This window comes from Anomaloglossus baeobatrachus, chromosome 6, assembly GCF_048569485.1.
Source record: "Anomaloglossus baeobatrachus isolate aAnoBae1 chromosome 6, aAnoBae1.hap1, whole genome shotgun sequence".
Classification (NCBI taxonomy): Eukaryota; Metazoa; Chordata; class Amphibia; order Anura; family Aromobatidae; genus Anomaloglossus; species Anomaloglossus baeobatrachus.
The window spans coordinates 83,015,649-83,032,393 of NC_134358.1; the positions used below are offsets into that span (position 1 = coordinate 83,015,649).

Here is a 16,745-nt window from a genome sequence, read left to right on the forward strand (position 1 = left end):
CACCTGAACATCAACGTTTCCTGCGTTTCGCCATCGGGGACGAACACCTCCAGTTCGTCGCATTGCCCTTCGGCCTGGCGACAGCACCACGGGTTTTCACCAAGGTCATGGCATCCGTCGTGGCGGTCCTGCACTCTCAGGGCCACTCGGTGATCCCCTACTTGGACGATCTCCTAGTCAGAGCCCCTTCTCGGGTGGCGTGTCAACAAAGTCTTACCGTCACTTTGGTGACTCTCCAGCGGTTCGGGTGGATCATCAATTTCCCGAAATCCAAGTTGACGCCGTCCCAATCACTGACTTACCTCGGGATGGAGTTTCAGACCCAGCCAGCGTTAGTCAAGCTACCGCGGGACAAGCAGCTTTCTCTGCAGGCGGGGGTGCAATCACTTCTTCGGAGTCAGTCACACCCCTTACGGCGCCTCATGCACTTCCTGGGGAAGATGGCTGCAGCTATGGAAGCAGTGCCGTTCGCGCAATTCCATCTACGGCCACTCCAATGGGACATTCTCCGCAAATGGGACAAGAGTTCGGCTTCCCTCGACAAGAATGTCTCTCTTTCCCTGGCAACCAAAACATCACTTCAGTGGTGGCTCCTACCCACATCTGTCTCAGGGAAAATCCTTCCTACCTCCAACCTGGGCCGTGGTCACCACGGACGCGAGTCTGTCAGGTTGGGGAGCGTTTTTTCTCCACCACAGGGCTTAAGGAACCTGGACTCCGATAGAATCGTCCCTTCAGATCAATATCCTGGAGATAAGGGCAGTATATCTAGCCCTATTGGCTTTCCATCGGTGGCTGGAGGGCAGGCAAATCCGAATCCAGTCGGACAACGCCACTGCCGTCGCCTACATCAACCACCAAGGCGGCACTCGCAGTCGTCAAGCCTTCCAGGAAGTCCGGCGGATTCTGCAATGGGTGGAAGTCACAGGCTCCACCATCTCCGCAGTTCACATCCCGGGCGTAGAAAACTGGGAAGCAGATTTTCTCAGTCGTCAGGGCATGGACGCGGGGGAATGGTCTCTTCACCCAGACGTGTTTCGAGAGATCTGTCGCCGCTGGGGAACGCCGGACGTCGATCTCATGGCGTCACGGCACAACAACAAGGTCCCGGCCTTCATGGCACGGTCTCAGGATCACAGAGCCCTGGCAGCGGACGCTTTAGTACAGGATTGGTCGCAGTTTCGACTGCCTTATGTGTTTCCCCCTCTGGCGATGCTACCCAGGGTACTTCACAAGATCAGGTCCGACTGCCGTCGCGCCATTCTCGTCGCTCCAGACTGGCCGAGGCGGTCGTGGTATCCGGATCTGTGGCATCTCACGGTGGGTCAACCGTGGGCACTTCCAGACCGCCCAGACCTGCTGTCACAAGGTCCGTTTTTCCATCTGAATTCCGCGGCCCTCAACCTGACTGTGTGGCCATTGAGTCCTGGCTCCTAGCGTCTTCAGGGTTGTCTCAGGATGTTATTGCCACCATGAGACAAGCCAGGAAGCCAACGTCCGCCAAGATCTATTACAGGTTTTGGCAAATCTTCTTGTCCTGGTGCTCTGATAATGGCCTTCCTCCATGGCCGTTTGCCTTACCCACTTTCCTTTCATTCCTTCAATCTGGAATGGACAAGGGTTTGTCCCTAGGCTCTCTCAAGGGCCAAGTATCGGCGCTCTCCGTGTTTTTTCAAAGGCGTCTAGCCAGGCTTCCGCAGGTCCGTACGTTCCTGCAGGGGGTTTGCCACATGGTCCCACCTTACAAACGTCCGTTGGAACCTTGGGATCTTAACAGGGTCCTGACGGCCCTTCAAAAGCCGCCCTTCGAACCGCTGCGGGAGGTCTCTCTCTCTCAGAAGGTGGCCTTCCTAGTGGCAGTCACATCACTTCGGAGAGTGTCTGAGCTTGCAGCTTTGCATGACACGCGCTCCCTTCCTGGTTTTCCACCAGGATAAGGTGGTTCTGCGCCCTGTCCCGGAATTTCTCCCTAAGGTGGTATCCTCTTTTCATCTAAATCAGGATATCTCCTTGCCTTCCTTTTGCCCTAATCCAATTCACCAGTGTGAAAAGGATTTGCACTCTTTGGATCTTGTGAAAGCACTCCGGCTCTACGTGTCTCGTACGGCGCCCCTGCGCCGTTCAGACGCACTCTTTGTCCTTGTCGCTGGCCAGCGTAAGGGCTCTCAGGCCTCCAAGTCAACCCTGGCTCGGTGGATCAAGGAACCGATTCTCGAGGCCTACCGTACTTCTGGGCTTCCGCTCCCTTCAGGGTTGAAAGCCCATTCTACCAGAGCCGTAGGTGCGTCCTGGGCATTGCGGCACCGGGCGACGGCTCAGCAGGTGTGTCAGGCAGCTATGTGGTCTAGTCTGCACACTTTCACGAAGCACTATCAAGTGCATACTTATGCTTCGGCAGACGCCAGTCTAGGTAGGAGAGTCCTCCAGGCGGCGGTTGCCCACCTGTAAGAGGGGGCCGTTTTCAGCTCTCTTTATTGAGGTATTCTTTTACCCACCCAGGGACTGCTCTTGGACGTCCCAATTGTCTGGGTCTCCCAATGGAGCGACAAAGAAAAAGGGAATTTTGTTTACTTACCGTAAATTCCTTTTCTTCTAGCTCCAATTAGGAGACCCAGCACCCGCCCCTGTGCCCTTCGGGCTGGTTGTTCTTTTGTGTTCACATGTTGTTGATGTTGAATTGTTCTTTTAATTCATGGTCTTCAGTTCTCCGAACATCCTTCGGATTGAATTTACCTAGACCAATTTATAAGTTTTCTCCTTCCTGCTTTTGCACCAAAACTGAGGAGCCCGTGGTCCACGGGAGGGTGTATAGGCAGAGGGGAGGGGTTACACTTTTTTAAAGTGTAATACTTTGTGTGGCCTCCAGAGGCAGAAGCTATACACCCAATTGTCTGGGTCTCCCAATAGGAGCTAGAAGAAAAGGAATTTACGGTAAGTAAACAAAATTCCCTTTTTACCACATGTCTACTTTACATCTGCGCAATTTTCGAAACAAATTTTTTTTTTTCGTTAGGAAGTTAGAAGGGGTCAAAGTTCATCAGCAATTTCTCATTTTCCCAACAAAATTTACAAAATTTTTTTTAGGGACCACATCACATTTGAAGTGACTTTGAGAGGCCTAGGTGACAGAAAATACCCAAAAGTGACCCCATTCTAAAAACTGCACCCCTCACACTGCTCAAAACAACATCCAAGAAGTTTATTAACCCTTTAGGTGCTTCACAGGAACCAAAGCAATGTGGAAGGAAAAAATGAAAATTTTACTTTTTAACACAAAAATGTTACTTTAGCCATAAAATTTTCATTTTCACAAGTGAGAAAAGAGAAAGTGCACCCTACGATTTATTGTGCATTTTCTCCTGAGTACGCTGATACCCCATATGAGGTAAAAATCAATTGTTTGGGCGCACAGCAGAGCTCGGAAGGGAAGCAGCGACATTTCAATTTTTTAGCGCAAAATTAGCTGGACTCATTAGCGGACGCCATGTCAGGTTTGAAGACCCCCTGAGGTGGCTAAACAATGGAGCTCCACCACAAGTGACCCCATTTTGGAAACTAGAGCCCTCAAATAATTTTTCTAGATGTTTGGTGAGCACTTTGAACCCCTGGGGGCTTTACAGAAGTTTATAACGTTGAGCCGTGAAAAGAAAAAAAAAATTTTACCACAAAACTGTTGCTTCAACTAGGTAGCTTTTTTTTTTTTTTTTCACAAGGGTATCTGGAAAAAATGCACCATAAAATGTATTGTGCATTTTCTCCTGAGTACGCAGATACCTCATATGTGGTGGAAATCAAATGTTTGGGCACACGGCAGTGCTCGGAAGGCAAGGAGCGCCATTTTAATTTTTGAGTGCAAAATTAGCTGCACTCATTAGCGGACGCCATGTCGGGTTTGAAGACCCCCTGTGGTGCCTAAACAATGGAGCTCCCCCACAAGTGACCCCATTTTGGAAACTAGAGCCCTCAAATAATTTTTCTAGATGTTTGGTGAGCACTTTCATCCCCTGGGGGTTTCACAGAAGTTTATAACGTTGGGCTCCACAGAAGTTGATAACGTTGAACCGTGAAAATTATTATTTTATTTTTTTTTTTTTCTTTACCACAAAATTTTTGCATCAATCAGGTAGCTTTTTTTTTTTTTTTTTTTTTTTTTTACAACGGTATCAGGAAAAAATGCACCATAAAACGTATTGTGGAATTTTTCCTGAGAACGCAGATACCTCATATATGGTTGAAATGAATTGTTCTGGCGGGGCTCAGAAGAGAAGGAACGCCATTTGACTTTTGAAACGCACAGACGCGGTGCACTGATCGGCCACTGCAGGACTCACGGTCGGATGAAATACAAAAAGCATCGGGGATACGGAAAGAAAAAACAGTCACGCCAAAAATTGAGCAGGGATGCCGATCAGTTATGTGCATCCCTGATCAGCGCTCGGCGGGACGCACGGACGGATGAGGTGTAAAAATGGACAGAGGATACAGAAAGAAAAAAAAAAAAAAGTTATACTCACAGTACCCAGAGGATTAGCAGAGGAGGATCACTGACCAAAAGAACTGCAGGAGGAACAGAAGGCAAGCGAGATGGACAGCTGTACACGAGCCGCAGGCAGGACGTTGGACAGCTCTGCAGAATACCCAGGAGTGACCCAGCGATGGAGGCAGATGTGATCGGGCCAGTGAAGGCAGGTAAGAGGATGTCTGGGGGACAGCGGAGGGAGAGGGAGAGCAGAGGGGGATACCGGAGAAGCAAAGTAGGAAGGAAGCAGAATAGAGATCACAGAGGAGGCAGGAAGATCGCGGGGGGAGCAGATCGGGATGTCGGGGGGCAGATCGGGGCGTGGGGGGCAGATCGCAGGGGGTACGGGCAGGGGCCATAACGGGAGCGCGCACGGGCTGCAAGGTGAGCTTAGTACTCACGTGGAGCAGGAGCAGTCACATCAGCGGCAGCGGTGGCGTGGTACCAGAAGTACCAGCCAGTCCACGCTGCAGACATGTTGGGGGAGGCTCCCCAGACCAGCACAGGCCTGGGGAGGGAGGCCACCTGCAGATCAGACCGCCCCACTGCACGCAGATTGGAGCGATTGCGCGTCATAGCACGATCGCTCCAATCAGTGCTGCAGGGGCTGGGGGCAGCATGTTTGAGATCCACCTATGATCTGCTGTAGCTGCTACGGCATCTCATAGCTGGATCTCACAGTATCGCACTAATTCAGGCATTATTTTTGCCGAAATTGGTGAGAACAATGTGGTTGGCGGTTCAGATTTGAACAGCCAATCGTCAATGGGGGTTGGCGATGCCAGCCCCCCATGGGGTCAAGCAAAGGTCCCCTGCTGTAAGAAACAGCAGGGGACATCATTTGAAAGCCGTTGCTATGGCCACGGCAATCAAATGAACTTTAGGCAGTAAAGTTACGCCCCTGGTCGTTAAGTCACGTTAAAATAGGACGTAATTTTACTGCCCGCGGTCGTGAAGGGGTTAAAGAAGTTGTCCAGTTACCAAAACTGATTTTTATTTTTTTTCTGATAAATCTTGCTAATATGTGCCTCTCCACACATCTATTTTGTTTTTTCAGTAATATTACCTTTTATCGTGCTCTAGCATCACATCCTCATTTCTGGCTCCAGCTCTGATGGGGTTAATCTCTCCTGACTTCCTGGGTTCAGTTCCTACAACTCCCATAATTCTTTGTGGCTCTAGGGCTGTATCTAACACACCCACTCAGCTCTCCTCTCCACCCAAAGACTCCTCCCTGCCTCTTTCCAGTGTGGATGCACTGAGAGCAATCACAGCAGAGACAGCCGAAGCTCCCAGCTCTGCAAAACCAGGGGAAGAAAGCGTCTATCTTCTGCTTGTTCTCATATAGTTCATAGTGTGTGTGTGTGTGTGTGTGTGTGTGTGTGTGTGTGTGTGTGTACAGAAATTATGATTATTAGCCAGTGCAACATGTGAAAAAAATAATTGGGGGGGGGGGGAAAAAAATGAAGGGGTCATGAGATTGCTTTTTTTTTTTCCCCCCTCTTGCCTAGTCTGTGTGTCGTCCGTATCATCCGTGTGGCATGCATTTTGCAGGCTACTTTCACATCAGCGTTTTTTTGCCTGTAGGCAAAAAAACGCAAACCGCATATGACCGGATCCTGTGGATTAAATGTGCAACGCATGCAACCGTTATTTTATCGGATCCTTCTGCAGCGGGACACAGAATTTATCGTCCGGCACTGGAGTCAGCTGAACTCCTGATCTCACAGCCTGCACACGCTGCAATGGCCCCAGGTTAACAGCAGTCACTGCCTGTGACCGTGTGCGGGCTGTGTGTACAGGAGTTCAGCTGAGTTCAGATCAGCTGACTCAAGTGTCGGCTGATTAGGCTGGGGCCACACTGGGATTACTGCAATCCCCTCGCATGACACTTGGCTCACGCTGGCAGTACAGCAGAGTACTGTGACTGTGCGAGCGGACCTCAGCTGCGGGGGGCGGTCCGGTACTCAGGAGGGGCGGGCCAGCGCTGCAGAGGGGCGGGCCGGCACTGAGGAGGGGTGGGAGGGATTTCTCTCACTCTCTCCTCCGTAGTCGGCTATTGCGATTCTCGCTCTGCATTCGCGGTACACAGATGTACCGCAAGTGCAGTGCGATTTTTCTCTCACCTCATACACTTGAATGGGTAAAAGAGAGATTAGTCTTGCATTACAATTGCAGCATGCTGCGATTGTTTTCTCGGACCGATTTAGGGCTGAGAAAATAATTGCTCATGTGTGCTGATACACAGGCTAATATTGGTCCGAATGAAATGCGATGTTTTATCGCACTCCACTCGCACAGTTTTTCTCGCCGTGTGGCTTAGGCCTTGTTCGGTGTCCCCCTGCATCCATCGCATCGTGTGCAGGCTGGTGTTCAGCTCAGTTCAGATCAGCTGACTCCAGTTCTGGACTGAACTCAGGTGACCTCACAGCCCGCACACGCTGCAATGGATACAGGAGGACACAGAACAAGTAATCTGCCGACACTGGAGTCATCTGATTACTTGTTCTGCTAGCGCTGTGGCCAGGAGTAGGCATGAGTGAGCAGTAAAATGCTCTGGTGCTCGATGGGCGAAGCCCATGTTGATTTTGATTTTTTTTTTTTTTTTTTTTGTGAAAATTCATTAAAAAGAAGAAAAAAAAAAACAACAACAACCAAGGTCCAGGGAAGTGTGTGTATGTATGTATGTATGTATGTATATGTATGTATATATATATATATATATATATATATATATATATATATATAATGTATATATATATATATGTATGTATGTATGTATGTATGTATGTGTGTGTGTGTGTGTGTGTGTGTGTGTTTTTGCCTAAACTTTTTTTTTTTTTTTTAAAAAATGACGTGGGCTTCGCCATAATTTTTGTACGATAGCCAGGTACAGCGGGCAGATACAAGCTGCCTAGTTGTAGCCGGCTGGGAACCAAAAATATAGGGAAGCCCTTTTTCTTTTTTTCTTTTTTTAAATTATTTCATGAAATTTAAAAAAAAAATGACTTGGACTTCGCTCATTTTTTTTTGTGTCCGTCCAGGTACAACTAGGCAGCTGGGGATTGGAATCCGCAGCGCAGGGTGGCCCAAGCTTTCTGGGCCCCCGCTATGAATTGCAGTCCACAGCTGCCCCAGAAAATGGCGCTTTCATAGAAGCGCCATCTTCCGGCGCTGTATCCAACTCTTCCAGTGGCCCTGGTGGCAGGTGGCACGCTGGGTAATAAGGGTTAATACCAGCTATGTTTTTACCAGCTGGTATAAAGCCCGAGATTCTTAATGTCAGGCCAAGTTTGACCTGGCCATTGAGAATAAAGGGTTAAAAAAAAAAAGACATCACACAGAGAAAAATACTTTATTAGAAATAAATACACAGACACATTAGGGACTCCATGTTTTATTACTCCCTCTCGCCCCTCCACGATCGAGAGATTTCTGTACTGACCATGCCAGGAGAGAGAGAGGGAGGAAAAAAGAGAGGGAGGGAGGAAAAAAGGGAGAGAGGGAGGGAGGGAGGAAAAAAGAGAGGGAGGGAGGAAAAAAGGGAGGGAGGAAAAGAGAGGTGCTCTGCCACCAACTTGCTCCACTCTGGGACTTGTTGTGCAGGTGACCGGATGCTACATGTCACTGTCTCCACTCTGGGACTTGTTGTGCAGGTCAGAGTGGAGAAAGTTGGTACTAGGCAGCAGAAGTCCCAGAGTGGAGCAAGATGGTGAGATATAGCACACTATGTGTCAGAGCAGAGCATGTCACCAACTGTCTCCACTCTTGGACTTGTTGTGCAGGTGACAGAGTGGAGCAAATTGGTCCAATGCAGCGTCCGGTCACCTGTGCTGCTGGTAGGAGCACATGATCACACTGCCGACACCGCAGGCTCTCCTGACAGCTGAGCAGTGCACAGCGGGCGGATAGTGTGATCACATACTTGCGTGACAGGGGGGATTTCAGCTGAAGAACCCCCCCACCTGTACTCTACACTGGCGCCCCCATACCTCCCACATCTGACAGATGTAAGCGGCACGCTCCATCTTCACCCCTCCACACTGGAGCCCTTGGATTCTCCCCTCGATGCTGGGCTGTGACGTGTGGTAGTCACCACCCACAGCCCTGTCAATCAATGTGAGTGGCGCCAGCATCCTCTGACGTAACCGTCAAGTTTGAGAGCCCGGAACTTGACGGGACGTAAGAGGATGCTGGCGGCCACAGCACCAGGGGGTCATGTGACCGACACTGAGCGTGCAGGATAGCGCCGCTCAGTGCCAGAACTGCAAATAGAGACCAATGCAGAAAACTCCTATAATGGTAAGTTACACTCATAGAGAAAATAAAAAAAATGGGTGAACCACCCCTTTACAATATTTAATAAAAATTTATTGTTTTTCACTATATCCTTGTTTTTTGTTCTCCTCTTTTTTATAATGTATATTGAAGAACATACCCACTCGGGGGCCACTACGTAGTGGTACCCCGGTGTTTATTTCCATTATCATGGCCTTTTTTCCTTTTGTGCTTAATGCACCACCATCAGTGGAACGCCCACTTCTACATCCCTTATTGCGTGTGCATTTTATTATTATTTATTAATTAATGTATGCAGCTAAGAGCAATCTTATTAGAGATTAAATAACTTTTTATATGTATCCGCAGCAAGGTCTGTAAGGCTACAATCCCTCCCTATAGGCCAATAATATTATTTATTATTATTATTAATAATAATAATAATATTATTGTGCCATTTATTCCATGGCGCTTTACATGTGAAAAGGGGTATACAGAAAAGGGACAACTACAATAATCATAAACAAGTAGGTGAGGGTGAAGATGGTCGTGCTGCGCTATAGCGTACTGAGGGTTACGGCAGGTTGTAGGCTTGTCGGAAGTGGTGGGTCTTTAGGTTCCTTTTGAAGCTAGTCAAGGTAGGCGAGAGTTTGATATGTTGGAGTAGAGCGTTCTAGAGTATGGGGGATGCACGGGAGAAATCTTGGATGCGATTTGTGGGAAGAGGAGATGCAATGAAATTTTCCTTTTTATTTTCTTTGTCGCTCCATTGGGAGACCCAGACAATTGGGTGTATAGCTTCTGCCTCCGGAGGCCACACAAAGTATTACACTTAAAAGTGTAAAGCCCCTCCCCTTCTGCCTATACACCCCCCGTGCCTCACGGGCTCCTCAGTTTTCATGCTTTGTGCGAAGGAGGCTGACATCCACGCATAGCGCCACATCTTGGTCAGCAGCAGCTGCTGACTAGGTCGGATGGAAGAAAAGAGGGCCCATAACAGGGCCCCCAGCATGCTCCCTTCTCACCCCACTCTGGTCGGCGGTGCTGTTAAGGTTGAGGTACCCATTGCGGGTACACAGGCAGGAGCCACATGCTGTTTTCCTTCCCCATCCCTTAATGGGCTCTGGGTGAAGTGGGATCCTAATCGGTCTCCAGGCACTGAGACCGTGCTCCCTCCGCAGCCCCTGGGGAATCTGCTGGACAGGAGCCGGGTATCGTCAGGGACAAGGCCCTGCTACTGTGAGGTACTCTGTGTCCCCCTGGGGGACCGCGCATGGAGCGCTTGTGCCATACACACTGCAGCACTGCTGGGTGTGTTAGTGCGCCGGGGACTACCGCGCCGGCCGCGCTTATTTGCCGGCCGCGCTTATAACTTTAGTCCCCGGCTTTTGCGGCCTAGTATCGCATATTCCCGCCCCCAGGCCTGCCAGTCAGGGGAAGGGCGGGACGCTGCACAGGATGTCAGCGCTGAGGGCTGGAGCATACTCTGTATCCTCCTCCCCCCTCACTCAGCTCAGTGGGGCATCAGATTCCCGCACTTTCTGGGGCACGCCCACGGCCCCCTCCTCCCCACAGAACGCCGGCAGCCATTCCTGTCAGCACTTCTGACGCTGGAGAGGAGAGACAACACGGCTCTGGGAGGCCCAGACAAGGGAATCTGGTGATCACACAACCGCTTTGAGCGGTCGGTAAGCAGCACCTGGGTGCTGGCCCCACTGAGTGCCGAAGTGTACATATATATATATGCTTATATGCTATACATTTACACTGTACGGTCGCACTGTTGATTTTTGGCTATATTCCCTCCTGGATTGTACTCAGAGGAGACAACAGCGTGTCGTCCGCAAAAAGCAAGGGTGCCAAAGCACAGGCTTACTTTGCAACCTGTACCTCATGTGCGGCTATACTACCGGCAGGTTCCACCGATCCTCATTGTGTGCAATGCTCGGCCCCTGTGGCACTTACTCAGCCGGAGCCTCTGCTACTGGTGGCCCAGGTGGAACCACCTGCTACCACTGTCCAGGTGACAGGGACGGAGTTTGCAGTATTTGCTGACAAACTGTCTGAGAGTATGGATAAATGGTCTGCTAAGATACTAGAAGCCTTACAGTCCAGACCGGTGACTCAGGCCACGGGCACTGTTCAATCATTGACCCCAGGCCCCCCTCAGTTGGAGCAGCAAAGTGCTCCTGGAGTGACCCATAGGTCCCAGGGTGAGGTCTCTGACACGGACCGCAGTCCCAGGCCGCGTAAACGGGCTCGCTGGGAAATTCCCTCGACCTCATCACACTGTTCGGAGTCTCAGCAGGAGGACTCTCTGGATGATGAAGCGGAGGTAGCAGATCAGGATTCTGATCCTGATGCCGCTCTCAACCTAGATACACCTGAAGGTGACGCCATAGTGAATGACCTTATAGCGACCATCAATCAGGTGTTGGATATTTCTCCACCAGCTCCTCCAATTGAGGAGTCAGCTTCTCAGCAGGAGAAATTCCGTTTCAGGTTTCCCAAGCGTACATTGAGTACGTTTCTGGATCACTCTGACTTCAGAGAGGCAGTCCAGAAACGCCGAGCTTGTCCAGATAAGCGTTTTTCCAAGCGCCTTAAGGATACACGTTATCCCTTCCCCCCTGACGTTGTCAAGGGCTGGGCTCAGTGTCCCAAGGTGGATCCTCCAGTCTCCAGACTGGCGGCTAGATCCATAGTTGCAGTGGAAGATGGGGCTTCACTCAAAGATGCCACTGACAGACAGATGGAGCTCTGGTTGAAATCCATCTATGAAGCTATTGGCGCGTCTTTTGCTCCAGCATTCGCAGCCGTATGGGCACTCCAAGCTATCTCAGCTTGTCATGCGCAGATTAATGCAGTCACACGTACGTCTGCTCCGCAAGTGGTGTCCTTAACCTCTCAGGCGTCGGCGTTTGCGTCCTACGCCATTAATGCTGTCCTGGACTCTGCGAGCCGTACGGCGGTAGCATCCGCCAATTCGGTGGCAGTCCGCAGGGCCATGTGGCTACGTGAATGGAAGGCAGACTCTGCTTCCAAAAAGTTCTTAACCGGTTTGCCATTTTCTGGCGACCGTCTGTTTGGTGAGCGATTGGACGAAATCATTAAACAATCCAAGGGAAAGGATTCATCCTTACCCCAGTCCAAACCAAACAGACCTCAACCACGGAAGGTACGATCGAGGTTTCGGTCCTTTCGGTCCGCGGGCAGGTCTCAATTCTCCTCGTCCAAAAGGCCTCAGAAGGATCAGGGGAACTCCGATTCATGGCGGTCTAAGTCACGTCCTAAAAAGACCGCCGGGGGAACCGCTCCCAAGGGGACGAACACATTCAGTTCGTGGCACTGCCTTTCGGCTTGGCGACAGCCCCACGGGTCTTCACCAAGGTCATGGCAACAGTAGTAGCAGTTCTGCACTCTCAGGGACACTCGGTGATCCCTTACTTAGACGATCTGCTTGTCAAGGCACCCTCTCAAGTGGCATGCCAACACAGCCTGAGCATTGCTCTAGAGACTCTCCAGAGTTTCGGATGGATCATCAATTTTCCGAAGTCAAATCTGACACCGGCCCAATCACTGACATATCTTGGCATGGAGTTTCATACTCTCTCAGCGATAGTGAAACTTCCGCTGGACAAACAGCGTTCACTGCAGACAGGGGTGCAATCTCTCCTTCAAGGCCAGTCACACCCCTTGCGGCGCCTCATGCACTTCCTAGGGAAGATGGTAGCAGCAATGGAGGCAGTTCCTTTTGCGCAGTTTCATCTGCGTCCACTTCATTGGGACATTCTCCGCAAATGGGACAGGAAGTCGACGTCCCTCGACAGGAACGTCTCCCTGTCTCGGGCAGCCAAGGCTTCCCTTCAGTGGTGGCTTCTTCCCACTTCTCTGTCGAAGGGGAAATCCTTCCTGCCCCCATCCTGGGCTGTGGTCACGACGGACGCGAGCCTGTCAGGGTGGGGAGCGGTCTTTCTCCACCACAGGGCTCAGGGTACTTGGACTCAGCCAGAGTCCTCCCTTCAGATCAATGTTCTGGAGATAAGGGCAGTGTATCTTGCCCTAAAGGCGTTCCAGCCGTGGCTGGAGGGCAGGCAGATCCGAATTCAGTCGGACAACTCCACAGCGGTGGCATACATCAACCACCAAGGGGGAACACGCAGTCGGCAAGCCTTCCAGGAAGTCCGGCGGATTCTGCTATGGGTGGAAGCCACAGCCTCCACCATATCCGCAGTTCACATCCCGGGCGTAGAAAACTGGGAAGCAGACTTTCTCAGTCGCCAGGGCATGGACGCAGGGGAATGGTCCCTTCACCCGGACGTGTTTCAGGAGATCTGTTGCCGCTGGGGGATGCCGGACGTCGACCTAATGCCGTCCCGGCACAACCACAAGGTCCCGACATTCATGGCACGGTCTCAAGATCACAGAGCTCTGGCGGCAGACGCTTTAGTTCAGGATTGGTCGCAGTTTCAACTCCCTTATGTGTTTCCTCCTCTGGCACTGTTGCCCAGAGTGTTACGCAAGATCAGGTCCGACTGCCGCCGCGCCATCCTCGTCGCTCCAGACTGGCCGAGGAGGTCGTGGTACCCGGATCTGTGGCATCTCACGGTGGGCCAACCGTGGGCACTACCAGACCGACCAGACTTGCTGTCTCAAGGTCCGTTTTTCCATCTGAATTCTGCGGCCCTCAACCTGACTGTGTGGCCATTGAGTCCTGGATCCTAGCGTCTTCAGGGTTATCTCAAGAGGTCATTGCCACTATGAGACAGGCTAGGAAACCAACGTCCGCCAAGATCTACCACAGGACGTGGAGGATATTCTTATCTTGGTGCTCTGATCAGGGTTTTTCTCCCTGGCCTTTTGCCTTGCCCACTTTTCTTTCCTTCCTTCAATCCGGATTAGAAAAAGGTTTGTCGCTCGGCTCCCTTAAGGGACAAGTCTCAGCGCTCTCTGTGTTCTTTCAGAAGCGCATAGCAAGACTTCCACAGGTCCGCACGTTCCTGCAGGGGGTTTGTCACATAGTCCCTCCTTACAAGCGGCCGTTAGAACCCTGGGATCTGAACAGGGTGCTGGTGGCTCTTCAGAAACCACCTTTTGAGCCAATGAGGGATATTCCTCTCTCACGCCTTTCGCAGAAAGTGGCCTTCCTAGTAGCAGTCACATCACTTCGGAGAGTGTCTGAGCTAGCAGCGCTGTCATGCAAAGCCCCTTTCCTGGTGTTTCACCAGGACAAGGTGGTTCTGCGTCCGGTTCCGGAATTTCTCCCTAAGGTGGTATCCCCCTTTCATCTTAATCAGGATATCTCCTTACCCTCTTTTTGTCCTCATCCAGTTCACCAATGTGAAAGGGATTTGCACTTGTTAGATATGGTGAGAGCACTCGGACTCTACATTTCTCGTACGGCGCCCCTGCGCCGCTCGGATGCACTCTTTGTCCTTGTCGCTGGCCAGCGTAAAGGGTCACAGGCTTCCAAATCAACCCTGGCTCGGTGGATCAAGGAACCTATTCTCGAAGCCTACCGATCTTCTGGGCTTGCGGTTCCCTCAGGGCTAAGGGCCCATTCTACTAGAGCCGTGGGTGCGTCCTGGCAATTGCGGCACCAGGCTACGGCTCAGCAGGTGTGTCAGGCAGCTACCTGGTCGAGCCTGCACACTTTCACGAAACACTATCAGGTGCATACCTATGCTTCGGCAGATGCCAGCCTAGGTAGGCAGGTCCTTCAGGCGGCGGTTGCCCACCTGTAGGAAGGGGCCGTTTTACGGCTCTATTTCGAGGTTTTACTTTACCCACCCAGGGACTGCTTTTGGACGTCCCAATTGTCTGGGTCTCCCAATGGAGCGACAAAGAAGAAGGAAATTTTGTTTACTTACCGTAAATTCCTTTTCTTCTAGCTCCAATTGGGAGACCCAGCACCCGCCCCTGTTCCCTTCGGGCTGTTGTTCTTTGTGTACACATGTTGTTCATGTTCAATGGTTTCAGTTCTCCGAAATTTCTTCGGATTGAATTCACTTTAAACCAATTTATAACTTTTCCTCCTTCTTGCTTTTGCACCAAAACTGAGGAGCCCGTGAGGCACGGGGGGTGTATAGGCAGAAGGGGAGGGGCTTTACACTTTTAAGTGTAATACTTTGTGTGGCCTCCAGAGGCAGAAGCTATACACCCAATTGTCTGGGTCTCCCAATTGGAGCTAGAAGAAAAGGAATTTACGGTAAGTAAACAAAATTCCCTTCTTTCTTCTCCTAGCGATCCCCTTTAACTTGTTCCAAGATGACCACTGACACATAAGATCATAAGTCAATCATAGACAAATTGCGATAAACAAATACAGTCCAATTTCAGGGAAGGAAGTCTTCTCAAGATCATGTTATAGAACAGTATACATTAAAAATTAAAATAAAGCCATCCTTGCCTGGTATCTAGAGAACAGTACAGTGCCGTACCCCAGAAGCTCACTGACCATGAGGAGGATCACTGATTGACTCTACATACCCTTCATTGTTATCTACTTATCTACATATGTCTTCCCTTCAAATGGCTACACTAGTTAGTCAGATCTTTCATGCAATACGGATTGGGAAAGATCCTTGTAACGTGGAGCCGTTGTAACTTTAGGGACCTCTGTAAATGCTCTGTGAAACAAATAGTATATCCAGAAGCATGATTGACCTGCAGAACTAGAGATGTGCTGCAAAAAATGTACCGTTCCAAATATCCTTTTGTCTGAAGCTATCCAAATGGTGTGTTTACATCACATATTGAAGGCTCTAAAGATCTATCGTGTATTCAAAACATAGATCTGACTGTATGCTCCGATTTCTGCTCTGCACTTGCTATTTGTGCACCAAATATTGCACAAAGGTTTGCTCCCATGGGGACAATTTTCGGCCTTTACATCTAAGGCTAGGTTCACATTTCCGTTGTTTTGCATCAGTCACATGCGTTGCTTGACGCTTGTGACTTATGCGTTGTACAATGGATGACAAGAATTAGAATTCATTGTCATGAGGAAGCAGATTCTGTTGCAAAACGAGTGATCGTTCACAATAGCCGGCTTTTGAGAGCGATCAGCTGATTGCCCGGTGGCCGGCTTCTGTGAGCGATCAGCTGATCTCCCGGCCACCGGCTTTTGAGAGCGACTGATCGCTCTCAAAAGCCGGCGGCCGGGAGATCAGCTGATCGCTCACAGAAGTGGGCCGCCAGGCAATTAGCTGATCGTTCGGCCGCCGAGAGAGCATGCTCAGCGAAATAAAAAGGATTCCGCTGCTTAAAAAACGTTACATGTTGTGTTCCTGCCGCCCGACGGTCTGTCGTTCCACGATTGATCAGTCGGGCGGAGGAGGCAACGCAAGGGCATCAGTCGCAATCCGCCGTTCATACAAGTATATAGGAAACAACGGAATCCGCCAAACGGATTGCGTTGTTAATCAGAGCGGTGGATTGTGACTGATCATAAACGGAAATGTGAACCTAGCCTAAATTAAGTGATATGCCGCTTTCTTCTACATCTGATTGCTGCCACGCAATTAAATCTGCTCAAACTCTCCAATGCATGTAAGCTCATACGTTCACCTAGGAGATGGATTTAGGCACAGAATACGCATGATGACATGTATCAGTAAATTTTGGAATATGCATGACTAATTTTATTGAGTGATATATTTTTTTTTTTTTTATTTACAAAATATTTTCTCTGCAGATTGCCAAAACCTTATTCACAGATGAAGCTTTGAAACCATGTCCGCAGTGCCAGTACCCTGCAAAGTATCAGCCTCTCAAGAAACGAGGGAAGTGTAGCAAAAAAGACTGTGGGTTTGACTTCTGCATCCTTTGCTTGTGCGCTTTTCATGGCTCTAAGGAATGTAGTGGTGGATCAGGGAAGCGTGTCCATAAAGATGTACTTCCTGGAAGTGCCCAAAGCAAGCGCAATTTGAAAAGGCTCTAAATTTAT

At 50.1% G+C, this 16,745-nt stretch overlaps 1 protein-coding gene across 1 annotated transcript in view; it reads left to right on the top strand.

Annotated features, from left to right (window-relative positions):
* The window catches only part of FBXO43 (F-box protein 43), a 69,928-nt gene extending 53,183 nt beyond the window's left edge, over positions 1-16,745 (top strand). The window contains exon 5 of the mRNA XM_075316241.1: positions 16,494-16,745. Coding sequence (XP_075172356.1) covers positions 16,494-16,739 — 246 coding nt within the window. The 3' untranslated portion in view covers positions 16,740-16,745. The remainder of the gene's footprint in view (positions 1-16,493) is intronic.